Source organism: Manis javanica, chromosome 13 (genome assembly GCF_040802235.1).
Source record: "Manis javanica isolate MJ-LG chromosome 13, MJ_LKY, whole genome shotgun sequence".
Lineage (NCBI taxonomy): Eukaryota > Metazoa > Chordata > Mammalia > Pholidota > Manidae > Manis > Manis javanica.
In genome coordinates this window covers 78,807,763-78,827,818 of record NC_133168.1, presented here as the reverse complement: position 1 = coordinate 78,827,818, position 20,056 = coordinate 78,807,763, and the positions used below count along the sequence as shown (strand labels likewise).

At 43.7% G+C, this 20,056-nt stretch overlaps 1 protein-coding gene across 6 annotated transcripts in view; it reads right to left on the bottom strand.

Moving 5' to 3' along the window:
* The window catches only part of CEP43 (centrosomal protein 43), a 33,491-nt gene extending 15,705 nt beyond the window's left edge, over nucleotides 1-17,786 (bottom strand). For 3 of the 6 annotated variants that reach the window (XR_005062013.2, XM_073219887.1, XM_037020841.2), the window contains exons 1-7: nucleotides 17,565-17,786; nucleotides 16,970-17,023; nucleotides 13,624-13,678; nucleotides 13,083-13,171; nucleotides 12,530-12,667; nucleotides 8,055-8,135; nucleotides 5,730-5,789 (exon numbers count right to left, since the gene is read on the bottom strand). Coding sequence is in view for 5 of the 6 variants with exons in the window: in XM_073219887.1 (XP_073075988.1) it covers nucleotides 5,730-5,789; nucleotides 8,055-8,135; nucleotides 12,530-12,667; nucleotides 13,083-13,171; nucleotides 13,624-13,678; nucleotides 16,970-17,023; nucleotides 17,565-17,666 (579 nt within the window). In the remaining variant the exon portion in view is untranslated. Of the gene's footprint in view, nucleotides 1-5,729; nucleotides 5,790-8,054; nucleotides 8,136-12,529; nucleotides 12,668-13,082; nucleotides 13,172-13,623; nucleotides 13,679-15,554; nucleotides 15,604-16,969; nucleotides 17,024-17,564 lie in introns of all 6 variants that reach the window. The other 3 variants (XM_073219888.1, XM_037020842.2, XM_073219889.1) reach the window with 2 other exon arrangements.
* Nucleotides 17,787-20,056: the final 2,270 nt, after the last annotated feature.

Genomic DNA, 20,056 nt, shown 5'->3' with positions numbered 1-20,056 from the left:
TAAACCAACATGTAACATTCCCAAACATCACTCCTGTCCCACTACTCTGGTGATGCCAGCCCAGAAGTGACACTGCACCATTTCAGTTGGCACTGACTGCCACACCCCCATGGCACCCATCCTTGGTCAGGTTTCTCTCTGCCCTTTGACATACCTATGTCAACAATAAAAATAATTAGCTCAAAATAAGAGATTATAACAATAGCAGTAAAAGTAGCAACATTTATGGAAAAGCCTTCAAATGTATTCCACGTTATCTCCTTTTAATCTTCAAAATCCCCTTGGGTAGAGGCTAAGTCTGTTTTCCCCGCAGACATGAGAAAGGAACCACACAGACATTTCAATCACTTGCCAGGGTCTCCAGGGATTAAGGGGTCAGGACCAAAATGAAAGTCTGATTCCAGAGATCAGCTCTTAATAGTTACATCATGCTATTAGGTCCTATGAACTACAGTTTTTTGTGGGTTAAAAATGACAGTTTCCCAAGATTCAGCCTGCCATACTAACGAGAGCAGCGCTGTGAGATGCCAACGGTGCATGGAGACCACACTCTGCCACTAATACGTAATCTTAACTAATGTTCCCAGGCATGAACTTCCTCAAGAATTGAACTAGAGCAGTACTTTCCAAATCAAATTTTTACCAGTAGTTAGGACAGAGGGATGTGTGTGTGGCTGGAACACATTAATGACTACTGAAGCAGGGTGGCAATAATATGGGTTAGAAATTACTCAGTAAGACACTTTTCATATGTACTGACAGAATACATGACAGTATATATTATGTACATATTACATATACATGTATATGTTTACACCAGAGGCCACAGCTGGTTGACAGCAGGCAAGATACATGCTATACAATTTGTAGGCCCTTGTATAGACTGTACATACCACATGTTGTTAATATAAATTAATGATTGTAAAAAGACATATCTAGAAAATACCAAATTATCAGCCTTTTAAACAACACAGAATACTTTCAAAGAAGCAGAAACTTAAAAGAATTTCCGAACAACTTTCTTGGTTTCCCTGCTATCAAATACAGAAAAGCACTGTCACCTATGTATTTTTTAATTAGATTCGTGTCCATTGCAACTCCTGACTTATGTTTTAAAATTGATTTCTATCTTTCCAAAAGCATATGCACTTGGAAATAAATACCCTGAGTCTTGTGATATTTAAACACATTTACAAATATTATACTGGGATAATGATATTCTCTCCTTCAAAAGCCTATGAAAATTCAGAAGGCAACCAACACGAGACAAACTGAAATGTAAATAAACAAGGAGCAACAGCACATGAAAGAGGGACCTTCCAATGATGTCTTTCTTCCCTGTGGACTCACATCACCAACACAATTTAAGCCCACATAATGAGCTATCTAAACTCAGCACATCCATGGTTTTTGACTGTTTTTAGCTGTACTCCTGCTACAGAAAGACTAGTTTCATGGAGAAGCATATTATGTTCAACACATGTTTTAAAAAATAATAATTAGCTTGTTTTAAACTATAGTTCTATTTGTGGGGTACAGCCAACCTTCATGACATTCACTATCCTTGGAGCTGCTCTCAAAATCAATTTCTAAACCACACAGGAATGTGTCATTACTTTGTACCTATGGCTACTTTTTTACCAAGAAGACTGGGTTACTAACAAATTCACTGAACTTAGTTCCAAATAACTTGCACTATTAAAAAAAAAATCCACCTAGAGTTTAGATGGTTAAGAATTCTTTAAAACAAATAAGTGTGACAAAAAAAAAACATGATAATGCCTTCGGATTCACTCCCTAGACAACCTCACAGGCCCTAGTGGCTATCATGGAGTAAATGTATCTCCCAAAAAACTCCTACCTCTCAGTACCTCAGAATGGGCTTTCATTCAAAAATAGGGTCATTAGAGATGCAACCAGTTCAGATGAGGTTCCGCTGAATGGAGGTTAGTGCCCTAACCCGGTGACACGAGACAGACCCAGCTAGGAACACAGGCCAGGAGGCCCATGCTGTTCATGAGCCGAGCGTGCCTGGGGCTGCTGGGAGCCAGCAGAGGCTGGAGCACCCGCCTGGCCTAAAGGCCCTGCACATCCTCCAGTGGACCAAGCCTGCCCTCACCTTGACCTGGGACTTCCAGCCTCCAGGAGACAATACATTTCTGTTGTTTTAAACCACCAAGTCTGTGGTGCTTTGTTATGGCAGCCCTAGGCACCAACAGAGATATTTATAATAAATACCTAAAACTTTTAATAATAAAGTTTTGTTGCTTCATAAAAACAAGAACTGACTGCACAGCATGACAGTGCCACTAAATGCCTTTGGACAGATCTCAAGACTAAACAGGCTTTATAGTAAATTAAAGGTGTAAGAAAGTTTTAGTGTATTTATTTTTCTACTAGCATATGTTTACACTCAACATTGCAATCATTTCTAGATTAACAGAAAATAGCATCACAAAGAGAAGTTTCACAATGGAAATAACCAATTTTCTAGTAGCCAAAAACTGAATTATCACTAGAATATCTCAAAAACTTAGAAAAAATAATTTTGTTTTTCCAAATTAAAAGTTTAATCGCACTGCTTATAAGAGAAACACATCAAAGCCAAAGAAACACACTAGTTTTGCAAAAGTATTCAAAATAATTAATTCAATATTAAATTCTCTTCCCACCTAACCCCTCCCAGTCTAAGACACTGATTAAAACAATCTATATAAACATGCTGTTTTAAATTCTTAATTATTTTCAACTATGTCTCATAGGCAGTTCTCCATCCATGACTTACTAACAAACTATGGAGAGAAGTAATTTTACTACAGGTGTAACACACATATTTAGAAGTTTTAATTCATTCACCTAGAGAGTAAACACTGTGGCATTTCATAAAACAAACATTTAAACCTCCCTTTCTAAAAACTCAGTTTGTCTCGAGAAACTCTATTCCTCTGCTCTACAAATACTCTCGTCTATAAATACTCTCCTCTTTCCAGCTCTGAAATCAAGAATTGAAGACAGCCCGCTGCCTGGCTGCTGCATGCTCAGCCCCTGCTCAGGGTTCAGCAGCCAGGGGGTGCCATGCTTTCCAGTCCCGGGCAGGGGCAGCCAGGACGGCGGAGCTGGCCAGGCGGCACTGCTCGGAGCATGCTATCCACCCTCAGGCCTTGCGCACTCAGGATGGGCTGGGGGTACACATGTGCCGAGGGAATGGTAATGGCTTATCTAGAAAACCCTAACTGAAAGAATGCAGAAACACCCCCCAAGCATAACATGTGGCCCCATCACTGCCCTAGATGAACATAAAGCTGGGTTCTAGCTTTATCCCAGGATTTTGAAAACAAGGAACAAATTAAGAAATGTCCTCCTTTAAGAACTTGAAGCAAAAATACCTCAATATACACTAGTTTTAAGACACCTGATATCCAGTTGTAAAAAGAAAGGATGACCATGTGATGATTAAAAGCATTTTAGTCTAAATATTAAAAATGAAAAATATCTATCTTACTCAGTTTTTCCAACTGAATGGTAAACCTAAGTTAGCAGAGCCAGAAGCCTGTGGCAATCTTTGGCATGAAGTGTTTTCCAGAGAACTAGCACCATGTGCGCTGCAACCAGATGGCTTACAATGAAATAGACTATTACAGATGGTACCTTGGAAGGAAGTATTAATACATATTTTAAAATTTTAACTTATTAAAGAAATGTCCTCCCATCTGCTATTTAGCCAGCTTGCATTCCAGCTCTTCTATCCATCCTTTATTGTCTCACAACAATAAAAACCAGAAAGTAACTTTTATTTTTATCCAAGCTAAATTAGCTCAAAACCCTTAGATTCTACTGTGCATACTGACTGGTTTACAGACAGGCTCATGACAGCAAGTACGAATCAGTTACATGTAAATATGTGTATGGATGTATATAGGTGATTTTTAAAAATACACTTCTACTATGAACAGAGCATCTCCAAATGAGCCATCAGTACTTGGGCTTTGCTGTGCACAAAAGCAGCAGGAAGACGCACAGCGCTCCTTGCTCCGATCCCCGCTCAGTTCAGGGACAGGCAGGGCTGCCCTGAAAGGCTCTGCACAATGGGGAAATGCCACCTGGCTACCAGGTGAACAGCTCCCCCTGGAGTCCTGCGGTATACAACCTCAACAGTCAAACACAGCCTGGTATTTGGGTTAAGATGTTAACAATGTTAGGACACAAAGGACACTGGGAACCTGCCGCATGCTCAGGCAGAGCAGAAAGGCAGAGGGATGACGTGCTCAGGGCCCACCTACCAGGCTGGAAGTAGGCAATGTTGGCACAACACAGACTTTTCAGAAACAAGTTTAGGTAAATGTAGGGGAAAACAGGTTTCGGGGTCAGGAATATAGTGAAATAAAAGGGGCCTGACTTACAGCCTTTAACCCCTGGATATGGGCCAGCACAGATTCTCCAGCCAGCCCTCAGGAGAGGGAAGGAAAGAAAGCCCTCCCCACAGTAAGAGTGAAAGATAAATCTGGCCGCACTGCTGCCTCCCCTCACACAAAGTGACAGAGGGTCTCTTCTCACACGCTTCGGGTTCTAGACATAAACAATTTCAAAATGTTTTAACTTCTTTAAAATTCACACCAGTAAGAATATAAACATGTGATATTATGAAATGCTATGAAATATGCTTTTACCTTTAATAAAAGTCTAAGATACTGATTAAAACAATCTATATAAACATGCTATTTTAAATTAATTATCTTTATGTCTCATCTCTATTAGACTGTAAACTGCTTAAGTGGGGACCACATTAAAATCTGTGTTGCCTACAGCACTTAACACAATGATCTTCACTGTGTAATGTTCACACATACTTGCTAAATAACATTTTAAAACATCTTCTCCAGTAGTAATGCATAAAAAAAAGTGTGGACACACACAGTAATAGGAATTTACCACTGAAAATACAAGGACTAAAGGCAGCTGACACAGCAAATACGGTTCTTAAAAACCCTTTAATTTTAGAGGTCCTTAATAATCTATACACAAGCACAGGCTCAACAAGGACCAAGGAATCTCACAGAATGAAAAGTTAAATAATTTTACCTTATTCTAGTTAAGCGTAAGAACTGTACTGATCTAACATGCTTCAAAGACCTCTACCATTGACCTTTCAAAAGCAGCTGAGCCCATTTCTGTGGCGGTCTGGGGAGCAGATGAAGGCAGCCAGGGCACCGACGCGATGCGGCAGGGGCAGCACTCCCACGCCCATGTGTCCGCGTCTCCTGGTAGCAGAGCTCTAAGGACAGGCTGCTAATGTGTGATGGCCTGATAAGCTGACCACAAACAAAAATGTCTTAAAATTCAGCCTCTATCAATTGGAAATTATCTAGCAAGTAGTTTGATATCCTATTTACCTCAGATAAAAATCATCATGTTGAGAATATGTACATGACCATCCATTCAAAAGGAAGATAAGTATTTTCAATTTTTAAAATTGCCAATGAAACAAGAAATTCTCAAAGTAAAACAGCATGTTTTAAAATACAACAGTATGATTTTCACCTGGATAAACACTGAAAGCCAAATAACTTTTTGTTTTATGCCACCAAGACCTTACATTGTTCTGATTACAGAAAAATGAAAGGGACACTTAAGAGAACGTAAGGCCAGGCCACAGGGGGCCACAGGAGCCCCACGAAACCAGCAGCCCACACAGCACAGGCCACTCTCTCCTTTGCCCTCTCGCGCGTTACCTTGGCACCAGACTTCTGCCCGCTTGTCTTCTTCTTACCTTGTCCTTTATACCTTGGTATCTGAGCATGAGAATAAAATGACATTTTACCATATAGTATAAATCTTTAAAAATAAACCAATTCGTAACTAATAAAGATGTCTATTAGAAAATGTCTTAAAAATGGAAAATCTAATGTGTTCCTTTTTGAAACCCTTTTTTTCTTTGGTCTTTTCTTAACTCCATTCCTCAAGTAGTCCAACCCCCATTTCATTACTCTGTGCAACAGTTACACTGTCCCCTGTGGGCACTGCTGCCCTGTCTGACCTCTGCTGTGTGGAGACTCACTTCCTTCATGATCCACTTGGCAGCATACCAAGAAAGCCAGGCTTGCACTCCCAAGAACTTTGGGAGTTCCTTTAAGAACTTCCCTGGCCTTCCTTTCCCTTCCCCAGGACATAAAACAGGTTCCTAAAGGTCCGCTGGACCCTGGGCTGGACCACAACTTTCCAGAGCCCTTAGTGCCCTGTGGGCTCTCCAGACTGACAAGGCACCCTGAAGCCAAGGTCCTTCCTGGAGCCCAAGGTGATGCAAAGGCCACCAAGAGAGAGGAAAGTCCACAGGGACCGAGTGGGGCATGTACAGGGACCCCCAATCCAGATCCTTTAAGAATCGTGGAATTGCATTTTAAGTGCCCAAAGAAGGCCTCATCTTATGACAGAGATGGGCTACCAGAGTTCAGAAGTGGCCACGCTGCCACAGGCCCATGACGCTAAGGCCGAGGCCACCCTGGACACCGGCAGGAGGTGGCAAAGCTGGCACCACCCAGAGGACAGACTGCTGCTCTGCACATCCACCTCCCCAATCGCTTCTCTGTATTTGGAGCAACACTTCCTGACTGAACACAAGATTCTCATTATAATTCTTAGATCCTAAAAAAAATTATTTTAATGCAGAGAGAATAAGAATATGTAAAACAGACATTAACATCTGATCTTGAAACCATATGTGGGAGGTGATTACTAATGATTTGCTTTAAAAAATAATACTTGGCTAAAAAGACAACTTCCGTGTAGCTCAATGCTATCAGTACTGATAAGTACTCTGGAATATGCATTAACTTTCACCTCTATACAGACATTTTCACAGAAAGCAAAGCTTTTTACAAAGACTCTTATATCTGCCAGTTCATTTAAAGAGAACTTTTAAAATTTATTCATACTCATGACCTTGTTCTGTACCAGGGTTACAGTCTCCCTATAGAGAAGGCTAACTAGAGACCTCAGAGAAAAGGAACAACTAAAAACAGAATAATGGGCTCTTTCCTTGCTTAGAAATAAAGCATGAAATTCCTTTGGTTCCTAAATTAAAAAAATAAAAAGGAGCAATAAAATAAAAACCAGTGGCAAATAACAACAGGAACCACCCACTGACCCACTCACGTTGGAGGTGCTCTGAGCCCAGGCACCTGAAAAGAAAGACATCCTTCAGGAGGGTCTGTGCCCCCCAGGGGGTCACCTAATTTAAGAAGATACAACTTGTATCTACAAGTCAGTGCAGTATAAGGAACCACTTTTAAACCGTACCCCGAGACATCACTCTGCTCCCCATAATGGAAACCAGAGGAACGGTCACAACAATCTGACCCAAACCCATCCTTGGCTAAGACTGTTTGCTTCTATTGCGCAAGGGCACTCCAATAGCCACGAGGCAACGCAGGCCCAGCCATCACCTTCTGGCCAGTCCCAGGATCACACATACCCTGACTTCACACCTGAGTGTTCCACTCCATTTTTTCCTTCATTATGCCAAATCCCTGAACAACCAAGGCGTGAGCTTTAACAACTCAAAAAGCACACACACACACACACACACATGCACAGACACCGAGCACACAACATCTTATAAATCCTCCAACGAGCTCAGCAATATGAAGAGCCATGATGACATGCAGTCCCAAATGGGCTGCCTGTCTTGCCTACCACATCCGACACAACAGTCTACATTCTGGGACCTCATAGTCTCAAGCTAAGAATTCATAAATGAAAAGTAGGTAAACCTCCTTGTTAATTGAATGAAAAAAAATATTCAAAGTACCAAATGAGTCCAAATATCCTGCAATTCTGTTATTTAACAGCATACTCCTTGTACAACACAAAATTCAAAACACTACCAACAAAGCAAAACAATTTTTAAAGACACATACTTCATCAAAGGGGAAAAAGCACTTTCAAGACACTAAATAGCACTTGTGCTACAAAACAGTTCGACTGGTGAAGGACCAGAGAGAGAACTAGGGCCCTGGGGTCTTCGTCCAGACTCGCCTCGCACCCCACAGCCGACTCACCTTGCTGGTAGTTGTGTGCGTGCTGGCTTTTCCTTCTGGTGACTTTGGAGGAGAATGTACATCTGATAGGTCCAGTACCCCCTGAAATAAAATCAAAACATACCTAAACGTAAAATATGAATATACACTAATTATACCTCAGCAAAATTTTAGCATTTAAAACAACTATACAATGTTGCTATTTTTATTTCTTCCTAATTAATACAAATATCCTCATTAGATTTTTTCCTAACTTTGCCAAAAAAACAAAGCAGAACACAGTCAGGTCCCACTCCCTGCAGTGCACCTCCCTCAGTGCCTGGGCACAGGCTCATCCCCTACCAGCCCCTCTGTCCTCCTTCCCACCCCCGCCCCCTCACTTCCCTGCCCCCTGCCCTGACTCTCCACACCCACACGTCCAGTGACTCTCAGAGACCTGCTCTCTCTATACAGGCCCTGCGCTTGCTTCCCTACTTCATCTCAGCTCAGGAGAAAGCACTGACAGCAGCTCTCCCAAACGACCTCTGGCTTTCCAAGGGCAGCGCTCTTCTTCCTTCCTGCCCCACTGGGCGTCTTTGCTCCCTGACAGGGGCCCTGGCTCAGTGCATCCTGCACCTGCCATCAGGTCACAAAGTTCTCAGTGGGAGCTGCTGCTAAGTCCTCAGCACTATGTCAAATGCAAAGGAGGAACTTTTTTCAGTGTTTTTTGAATGGAAATAACTAAAATTCACCCACTGTACCATCACAAACTCCTCACTGAGCATATTAAAAATTGGCATTTTGTTATAAAAATCGTCCTGACAGCTATTAACTTCTTAAACACAAAAATGTGTCTGCTCTCCTCAAATGCCATTATTTCTGGTATTGGCACCATCTAGTCCCAGGCCAAAAACCAAAATCTCTTTTGAAAGCTTTTCTTTCCCCTATTACCCTCTAAGATCCTGTCTCTCTGCCAAAATACTAATGTACAAAGTCTCACTGATCATTCCTTTAAAAGGTCATCTTTATCTGCCCTTTGTTTCTGCTCTTACTGCCCCAATCTTGTCTATATCTGCCTTTTAAGGGTTTCATTTCTCCTAGTCTTTTAATGTCTCTCAATTCACCAATCTAACCTTCATAAATGTGTTTCCCAAATGTACAAAAGTCCTCCAACGCTTCCCACTGACCCTGAACACATACCTGTTGAGAATTACCACTGGACTCCACAAGATAAGACAGCCCTTGTCCTGGTGAGCACAGGAGGTGGGAACAGCGCAGACAATGGCAGACGCTGTGGACACCACCCAGAGGGAAGCAACCCCCAGCAGTGACAGAGAAGAGCATGAGGGAACGCCCCCAAGCCAGAGCTAAGGAGACCTGAGGGATAATGTGCCCTGACTGGGTGGGGAGATGATGCCCCCTTTTAGGTAGAAAATAGATGAGAAACAGAAAAAGCGAAAAAACAAAAGCCACTTTCAAGTACAAGCTCAGTCTGGCTTAAGCACAGGTTCCATGTTTCAAAAAAGAGGCAGAAGACTAGAAAGACAGGTTGATGCCCATCAGGCAGGATCTTAAAGTGGAAGAAACCTGGAGACTATTTAATTGCTATTATACAGTAACTGCAATTGTTAAAGAGGAAAAGGAATAGATGAAGGGCTGAATTTTAAAATTAGTTCAGAAAGTGGGAACAAAGCCTGGGGATGGAGCGCTGAGGAGGAAGCCGAGCTGCCAATCAGCAATGGGGACCAGCACAAGGTGTTGATGGGAGGCGTGGCTCCCCCAGGATCTGTGAAAGCGGCAGTGTGCTCAGTCACCTACACTGGGACATCAGCCACCAACCTAAATGGCAGTTTCACAAGCACTTCTGGTATAAGCACCACTAAGTCAATGGGCTCGAGCCACAGCAACTTTCCTTCTTCAGCATCAAACACCAAAGGTCAATAAAACCTGTACGTTTTTATTTCATTATGAATGACAAGTTTCCTCTCAGTGATAAACGCTAGTAAATGATAGGAGGGCCAAAAGACACCTGTGGGCTCCCTCTTTTAAATATTAAATTATCTGTTCATTTGTGTGTATACAAACACAAATGAACTATTAAGATGAAAACCCAGGTATTAAGAGGGGAATGCTAGCACAGGGGGAGAGCAAATGCAGTACCAAACAGTTCTGTGTTTTGAGAGTGAACCAATCGCTTTCCCAGTCTAGGTCGATGTGACAAAACGACAGTATGGAATGGGGCCCACTGCCTGGGAAGGCTGGGATCTGCCAGTCACAAGGTGCGCTTCCTGAGGTTCCATTTTCAAATCAAACCAACTAGACAGGAAAGCATCTCTGGGCGTCAGTTTGAGGCAGACATCCTGTCTGGCAGAGAACAGAGGTTTCCAGCAGTCAGCCCTTCTCCTCCTACGGCCTGTTGCCAGAGCCACCGCGTACAGGAGGGAGAGCAAGTCCTTAGTGACAGAAGGCCCAGGCAGGGGGCACACGTGGACAGGCAGCGCCTCGGGCCGGGAGGCAGGAGTCAGAGGACAGAACCAGCACATGAAGGAGTGCGGGTAGACCGGAACTGGGCGGTTTTGGTGGGAGGGGAGTATTCTTCGTCTATGTGGCTCTCACTTTGCTAGATGTAAAGAAAATAAAGTCAGTGTTTTTCATACGGATTACCATGTGCCAGTGGGTTAACCAGGGGCATGTTTTGTGAAGAGTTGGAAGTTCTGGTCTCAAGCTAGAGGGATGGACTGAGATGGAGGGAGTCACCCAAAGAGTACTGATAAGAAAATAAGAAAGTAATGCTAACAGCAAATATGCACATGGTCTCTCCACGCTAGGTGCCATTCGCAGAGCTTTACATGTTTCACCCCTCTGGTCCTCACTGCAACCCCATGGGGCGGTACTCCTAGTGTCTCCGTTTCACAGGTGAGGCACATGGAAGGTAAGTAACAAGAGGATCACATGCAGGAGCAGCAGAGCTGGGGTGAGCCCCAGAAGTTCTGGCTGAGGAAGGAGAGCAAAGCAGAGACTGAGGGCGACCACCCCTCCCTGAATGAGCCAGACCACACCAGGAGAGGAAACCAAAGGGCAGGTAAAGGGAGAAGCTCAGGACCACAGAAGCAAAGAGATGTGACCACCACCTACAGGCAGGGGCTCATGAAACAGCAGGAACCAACAGTCTGGGCTTCTTTAGACTTGTGTATTTTTTATTCTTGAGAAGCTAGCACAATGTCCATGATACAGTCAGCACACAATGAAACTTGGTAAGTAATTACAGACGTACAAATGAACGACGCTGGAAGGCATGGGCTGCGGTGCCGTGCTCTCTGCACAGGGGATACACGCACCCTCCCAGGTCTGGCCCTGCTCCCACATCCTTCTGGGACACCATTCCCAATCCTCTCCACCCACTCACACTATGATTGCGCCTAACAAAATTTAAGCATGAAACAACCACTGTCCCCTTGTAATAAAAATCATTGCTCAGACTATGTTTGAACCTAATTTACTACATGATTATTCTATAATTTATTCTGTAATTTATTCTCTGTACTCAAACAACCATTTAAATATCCATTTCCTATATGAGCATAATTTATCTTGCATAGCTTTCAACTCTTCTAGAATCCTACTTATATTTCACCTTTTAATTGAAATAATCTATTTATTATGCCTCAGAGGCAAATCTTAGGTACTCAGTCAAGATTTACTGATTTTCAAAGACTAACAGAAAATAAACTCTGAGACTTGCCAAATGAAGTACATGGCAGCCCATAAACCCTCTACATTCTTACCGCACACATTTAACCAGACAACTGAAATGGTTACCATGTGGTCTACATCTGTGAAACAGTAACTTTATATAAACCCAAAGTATATAAATAGAAATCAGACCACTCATCTCATTGGCAGGATTTCTAAAAAGAAAGAATAAGACTAAGAAAGGAAATAGTCAAAAAACATAATTTTGAAAATGTTTAGAAATTCAGCAAAATCAATAGCTTAGTTTTAAGTCTAGTATAAAGAGTTTTTGTTAAAAAAAATCAACAACTACCATATAATTCAGTCTTTTAATGCTTAAAATAGCAATAAAAGTAACGAGTAACAATGAGTTGAGTGCTCTCAGTCCTTGACACGCACTAACTCGTGAGTGTGAGCCTCACAAGGCCTGTGAGGTGGTCTACTCTCCCCATTCCACAAAGGGAACAACAAGGGCAGCAGTGTGTCCAAGGCCAGTGGCTAGTCAGCAGCAATGCTGGAACTGCTTCCACAGAGCCTGGCCCCCGAACCTCAACATTCTGAGGGTCAATCTGCAGAACAGGGGCGGCAGCAGCCTCAGATCTACTCTACCTCCAATTTCCATTAGAACATGTTTATGCAGTCTTAGTGTGTTTCATTTTGCTTTTAAGAAACAGCCTCTTTTAACTGCAACCGTGACTCATTTTGCATGCACTGGTCTGTATTACCATGCTAAGTAGCCAATAATTAAAATAGAAAATGATAACACAGCATAGGATTGCACTTACCACCCCACTTGCTGTCCCTTTGTCTTTTTGCTGACACCGTCTGATCACTTCTAATAGTAAGGGTCCACCCACAGTACCTTCTGCTTCAATAATACCTAAGTCTCGGGCTAAGTTTTCTCGACCTTCGAGACCTTGAAACTAGGGAAAAATAAGTTGTAAGAAGTAAGATATAAGTGTGCAAAAATATAGCAAAACTATTTTCAGAGATTAAAGAAAAATATTTTTGGAACATAAAAACATCTCTAAACTCAGAGAGGTTGTTTTTCTAATGAATGAAATGTCCACTTTTAAAAATTACATATTTTTTCACCAGTCTCTACATTCAAAGTATCCATTAAGGGGTATAGTCTAACATCATAACAAATTAATTCTACAAAACATTCCTTCTAAGTTATACGAAGCATCTGTTTTAAGAGGTTAGCTAGCTAAGAAAAATAAATAAATAATCCATATGTAAGATACTCTAGGTTGTCAAATTTTGTTAACTTTCATTTTAAACTCATTTTTATCAAGGGTGGCTTCAAAGGAGAGAGATAAAATCCACCATTCTTACCGTGCTAGCCTCAGGCTGAAAAACAGCCAAGGTGAAGTCAAGATTAAAAAACTGAAGAAATTCTGCAACAAGACTAGCCACCAGCCGACCTGCAAACAGCAAGAGAGGAGGTGAGCAAATCTTTAGGGCCCCTGAAGCCTCTTCACCAACACTATGAAGTAGGTAAAGTAATGGGAGAAAAGGTTTCTAAATTTTTTTAAATGACAAATTTACCTTTGAATAATACATATAAGTAATGTGAATCTCAGTGCCTCATTTTTTCATTAGGATCATCTGTCTAGAACTATTACTAAGACAACATGACATTTCATAAATGGACTACAGTGTTCTGCTTCTTACAGTACAATTAGTTTTAACCAACAATTTCCCATGACAAATAATATTTAAAGCAACTCAACAGTTGTACAATGAAATTTTTAAATGAAATGAGAACCTATAAGAATCCAGCTTCAAAAAATTATCTGAAATTGCTGATTTCTCCTAAATGGAGTCAAGCTTTGAAATTCAGACAAAATAACCAAGCAGAAGCAGAGCATCTTACCATCTTTCGTATTTAAAAACTTTTTCAGGCTCTCATTGACTAAAGGAGTTTTGTTCTGTTAAAAAAAGAAACATTGTAAGTGTCATGTGTCCAATTCTAAGAACAACTACAAAATGTGGATTAAAGTTTAATTTTTTGGCAAAGATGTAAGTAAAATATTGTGAGTCATAAAATGCTGGTTAAACTCATTCCACAACTATCGATTACTACAGAAATTGCTTTGCACTATTTAATATCTCAAAGTTAATAAGACACTATAGATTGAGATTTGTATGTATTATTTTTAAATGTTTTATAAATTGCTTATTAAACTGCTTTAGAAACCAGACCTTCAAATACTCATGTCAAATAACATTAAACTTACAAAAACTTCATTATTTCAAGTACATGAAATTCACTATTTTGTCATCTTAGATATCTACCATTTTACACAGCACACTTACTATGAACAGGACTTGGTTATATACACTTGCAATTTCCAGTTCATTAATAGTATGTGAGATGATTTTATGTAGGACATAGGCCAACTAATTTTTGTCATGAAATGTTTATATGAGCAAATACAGAAAACATACTAGAAAATGCTGGAAAAAGCTTCTTTAAACAGATCACATGAATTATAAGTAGAGAGGCAATCTCATACACTGGGAATGTAAAATGGTGCAATCACTTCGGAAAAACAGTCTAGTAATACTTTAAAAAGTTAAAGGTACCCCTACCATATAACCCACCTGTAGGTATTTTCTCAAGAGAAGAAAAAGCACAGATCCAAACAAGAACATGTATGTGAATGTTTATAGCAGTCTTAATCATAATAGCTGAAAACTGGAAACTGAAATGTTTACCAACAGGTAAGTGATAAACTGTGGTATACCCATATGATACAGCACCCAGGAATAAAATGAACTAGAGATACAAATGACAATATGAGTGAATCTCTAATGCATTATGCTCAATGAATACAGCCAGACCAAAAAAAACAAGAATGCACTGTATCATTCCATCTGTATAGTTCTTAAAAATGCTCAGGTTCCCTGGGGTTGAGGTGTTACAAAGGGGTTTGTGGAAACTTCGAGGGTCATGGGTATGTTCACTATCTTGTTTCATGGTTGCACAAATATGTTAAAATGTATCCAAATATATATTTTATGTACCTTGAATTTACTGTAGGTCAATTATACCTCAAGTTGGTTTTAAAAAAATGACAAAAGATAGGAGGGAAAAACAATCAAAAGGTCCTTGGTACACTGGTTAGGGCATTTTAAGATGTGTGCCAACTGAAATATTTAAGGAAAATGGAGGGACAAGATCAGATGTGTATTATAAATAGCTAGTACAGGAGAAATGCGAAGAAAGGACTTGAGTAAGATAGTAAGGGACACCAGCAGAGAAAACTGGCGAGAAGGAAGGGGTGATGTAATCTGAACAGAAATGACTAAGCATAGGCAAGGGGGCAGCAGAGAACCTTAAACACCTCAGGTGCAAAACTGACAGACATACACACTGGCAAATGACCAGACAAGTGGAAAGACTAAGGCCTAGGCAAATTCCAGATTCTTGCTTGGGTGACATAAGGTCAGCCTCATAGGCAGTGTGACAAAGAGGTAACTGGTGTGGCTATAGTCATCCAGGAAGAGAATGTGGAAAGAGCACCATGGGGTACTCCTCCAAGGGTTTCAGTGAGGTGTTCAGGAAATAGAGCATGCTAAAGAGACAGGGAGTGGTCAGAAGGAGCAAAGAAACAGAAAAGGGCCCCAAAAGTCAAGGAAGATTTTTAGAAAGTAAAGAGGAATTAAGAGTGTTAGATACCACAAAGAGCAACTTAGACAGGTAAGAACTCCACATACTCAGTTAGGAAGGTCTGCTTGACATCTGCATAAGAAGTAGTTGAGATGCAGTGACAGTACAAGATGTTAATGGAATAAAGGTACCTGGAGCATGAGGAGCAGTCCAAGAGATAAACAGTCTTTCAAAACGTGGCTGCGGGAGGGAAAAGAGCATTAAAAGCAGAATAATGAGTCAAGGAAAACAGCTTTCTCCCTGAGAAATGTAAATGTGCTCCCATGTTCAAGAGAAAAGCCACCAGAAAGGGGGAGGCGAGAGACACAGCACACCACTGAGAAGCTGAGCGTGTATGGAAGGCAGCACCCAAAGAAAGTGACTATTCTGGGATAACAAAGAGCCACCTCCTCCTCTGCTAAAGCAGGAAGGAAAAAGGTACAGTAAATACAGACACAGGGCATCCTTTTCTGAGGTAAGTGAGAGATTGGGGGGTGGGGGGCGTGCACAAACAGTTAGGACCTGATGCTTCTGATTTCACTGTGATGGAAAAGACCAGCTGTCAAGAGTGAAGTAAACAGGTGAGGTAGCACGCTAAAGTGAAGCTAAGCAGGAGTTGTTGAGTAACGAGGAGAACGCAGCCTGCTGAGGACCTCGCTGAGGTAGGGTAGGCACGCCCCAGTTAGGGTACATCAGCAACCCGGCGTAGGTAACTGCAGTGGTACATGCATACACACAATGAGGGAAGGAAGCTAAACTGCAGAATTAAATGACCATTATGGTTCTTCCTGGACCATCTATGCCTGGAAGACAAGGTAGTTAGGGTTTCTGAGATATGGACCACGGGGTTCAGTCAGTCAAGAACAAAAGGCAGCCAGAATACTGACGCCTAGAAAAACACAGAAGTGCCAAGAACTCAAGTTCTTCATGAAGCTAAAGAGGAGCAGGCATCTAAGTCTGAAGAAGTGAGGGAAGGGGACTGATTTGTCACCGAGGAAAGGGGAGACCCCGATTACAGAGCCATCTTGTTGACAACTTTCAGGATATTTCCTCAGGATGTCCGTAGGACTTGGGGTAGGAAGAAAACACTAAATACACTTAGAGAAGTCGCTGGACTCTTGACAGTAAGAAAGATCACATGATTTTAAAATAACTGGGCAGTGGGATAGTTCTGAGAGAAGGTGCATCCTATAACCCCAAGGGGACGTACGGAAGGCTCTGAAGGATCCTGCAGCGGACTCAAGGCACTGACACCGGGCTGTGTTTCCCATGACTCCTATGTCCTTGTGTTTCGGATTTCCTCTACAAAAGGGGATCTGTGATGCCTAAGACATAGTCTCTGAGTTACTGTGGCACCTTAACTTACTTTAGATTCCAAAATTCTAAGATATACACAAAAGGAAAGTAATTCTGATGGCCTCTCAATAGTAATAAAATGAAATCCTTAAAGCTTAAATCATCCCTGGTCACACACACTAGCACACGCAGTAGCATCTTAGAATGGCTTTTAAGTAATGAGATGTTCAACACATGAATACGGTCTTATTAAAATCTGTACATTTCATACCTCTACTTTTTCTTGTTCCTCTAGCGCTAAAAACACAGCTGCTCGGAGTTCAGCCTTGTTTTTAAAAAGGGGAGAAAAACAAAACCGGTTTCAAAACACCTTTCGTGACAAGGAGCCCGAGCGGTGTGAGCGCCGTGGCATCTCCCCGCCCCCTCGTGGCCGAGGACGGGGAGGAGCGCGCCCGCGGCAGGTGCGGACAGGTACAGGGCAGGTGCGGGGCAAGTACGGGGCAAGTGCGGGGCAAGTACGGGGCAAGTACGGGGCACATGCAGACAGGTGCGGGGCAGGTGCGGGCTGGTGCGGTACGGGGCAGGTGCAGGCAGATGCGGGGCAGGTGCGGGGCAAGTACGGGGCAGATGCAGACAGGTGCGGGCAGGTGCGGGCCCCGCGCCGCCCCTGCCGCTCCCCGGCCCCCGCCGCGTCGGCCCCGCTTTCCCGCCCGCACCTCGTGCAGCGCACTCGCGCCGCGGCCGCAGGGCTGTGCAGGGCCCGGCCCCGGCTCCCGGCCCCGCCAGCGGCAGCACGACGCCCGCCGTCCGCACCGGGCCCGCGAGCGCGGCCCGCTCCTCGGCCAGGCCCCGCCGCTCCCGCCCACCTTGACGCGGTTCAGGACCCCGCTGCTCTCCAGCGTCTGCACCAGCAGGTCTCGCAGCTCCATGTCCTCCTCAGGAGCCACTGCAGCCGCTGTCGCCGCCATCTTGCTTCTCCAAGACAACCGCCAAGCCGCGCCAACGGCCAACGGCCGGCGCAGATTCCGCACGGTGCGCGGCGACGCGCTCCAGGCCACGCCCCCGGCGCCGGCACGCAGCCCGCCGCACGCCGGGGGCGGGGCCTGGGCGGGGCAAGTCCCTGGGACCTACGCGCTGCTGTCGCCCAAGGCGGGATCTTGGAGCGCGGCTGGAGGAGCGGCAGGGCGAGGGGTGGGCGGCGGTGTAGGGGCAGGCCTGACAGGCCCTGAACGACGCGTGCGGCGGTGGATGGCTCGCTTCTTCCAGCCGGACAGAGGCCCCGGGAAGGCGGGGCCGGGGAGGCTCGCGCTTGGAGACACTGGAAATGTTTCAGGGCTGCTCCTGCAGGATGCTAATGTACACGCGTGCAGCGGGAGGAAGTCCAGATATCTGACTTTCTGAGGTGAGCCCGAAACGTGTGTGCACGTACGTGTGTGTGCACGCGCTCACTGTGGAACAGTACGTACAGGGATGTGTGTAGGTGCGCACGTGCTCACCGAGAGAGCTTTATAGACATGCAGGCGTGTGTATGTGCACGTGCTCACGGAGAGTGAACATGTACATACACGTGTTTACATGCTCTCACCGAATGTGCACACATGTATGTGTGCAGCGCTTACAAAGAGCATGTACTTGCCTGCATGTGTATGCACACAGCATAAATATGCATTCATGGGCATGTTCTAACAGCATGTACATGCATGTATGTGTGTATGCACACACCCACCAAGAAAGAGCTTGTACACGTGTGTCTGCATGCACTCACCAAGAGAGAGCCTGTACATACATGCGTGTATGTGCATATGCTCCCAGAGAACATGTGCATACATGTGTATGTGCACACATGCTCACCAAGAGAGTGCATGTATACCTCTGTGTGTACATGTATATGTGCACACACTCACCGAGAAAGCATACAGGTACACAAGTGTGGGTACACGTGTCTGTGCACAAGCTCACAGAGAGAGCGTGTCTCCAGGTTTACCTCAAGGACACATGGTTCTATTCCAGACCACTACAATAAAGTAAGTCAAGCAAATTGTTTGTTTTCCCTGTGCATATAAAAGTTACCTTTACCAGAAGGAACAAAACAAGGGTAGACTCATGGCCTCTGAGAAGTGACTAGCGGTTACCAAGGGGGTGGGGGGGGGGGTTGGAGTGGTGAGGGGGATAAAAGGGACAATAATTTGTGATCACAATATAAGTTGGTCATGGGGATGGTAGTACAACATGGAGAATATAGTCAATGATTCTGTAATGTCTTTCTGCATTGATAGATAGTAACTGCACTAGATGGGGTAAGGATTTAATAATATGGGTAACTGGTGAACCACTGTGTTATATATTTGAAACCAAAAGGTCCTGAGCCTGCAGAGGAGACTACAGAGCCCAGGGCATTTCTGGGATGAAATTGACAGTGTGCCCAACCCACCCGATGAAGTAAGGCAGGGACATGGGACAAGCATCATGATTAACTTTTCTTGCCTATGATGAAAAATGCTGAGCTATAAACAGTATAATAAGAGCAGGAGGGACCCCATCTTAAGGCAAAGGTTCCATTTTTAAAAACAGAGTTGAGAAGTAATAGTCCTAACATACTCTTTAGTAATCTGCCAACAGCCTATCTGAAGGCAGAGCAGGCAGTCTTAACTGATATGTCCCCACTGCTTGAGGGTAACCACTGTCTTGGAGAACAGGATCAGTAAATGGCTTGTGTTAAGTTTATCTTACAGAATTATCTAGAGGATTGACTGTGGATGAGGACATGGTGTCCTTCACTAGACAGAGACATCATGAGACCAGAAGACCCAGCAATCCCCCACCCTGCCCTTTTCCTCTTCTTGGAAGCCTTAAAAAGACAGAATTCACATCCTTTAAGCGTGTCTCCTCTCTGAGGACACCCACACTTTCTTTTCTTTAAGTGCATACTTTTAAATAAAGCTTTCTCACTGCTCAACTTACTGCGTTTTGTCTTTTTGCTATTTCATTCTATTTCCAAGTCTCCATTTTACCCCTGATAAGTGAGGAGGGGCTGCTGAGAGCGCATATTTGAGACCGCAAGTTCCCATTGCCTAGGTGATCCAGATTAATCTGCAGCTGCAGGAGCCTGCCTGGACGTCTCCCTCCTTTGGGAAGTTCTCAGAACATAATCTCACTCCATCCCATGCTCCACAGCTCCCCCAAATCCTGGGGTGGTAGGGGCTAGCCCCCACACTGTGCAGATCCAAGCGGACATGGGATGCCAAGTGACCCTGGCTTCAGGAGCTGGTGAGGGAGACTTCCCTGTGCCGGGAAGCTCACCAAGCTCTGACTCCCTCTGCACTCTCCTGCCCTCGGCTGCCTGCAATGCAGCTGCCAT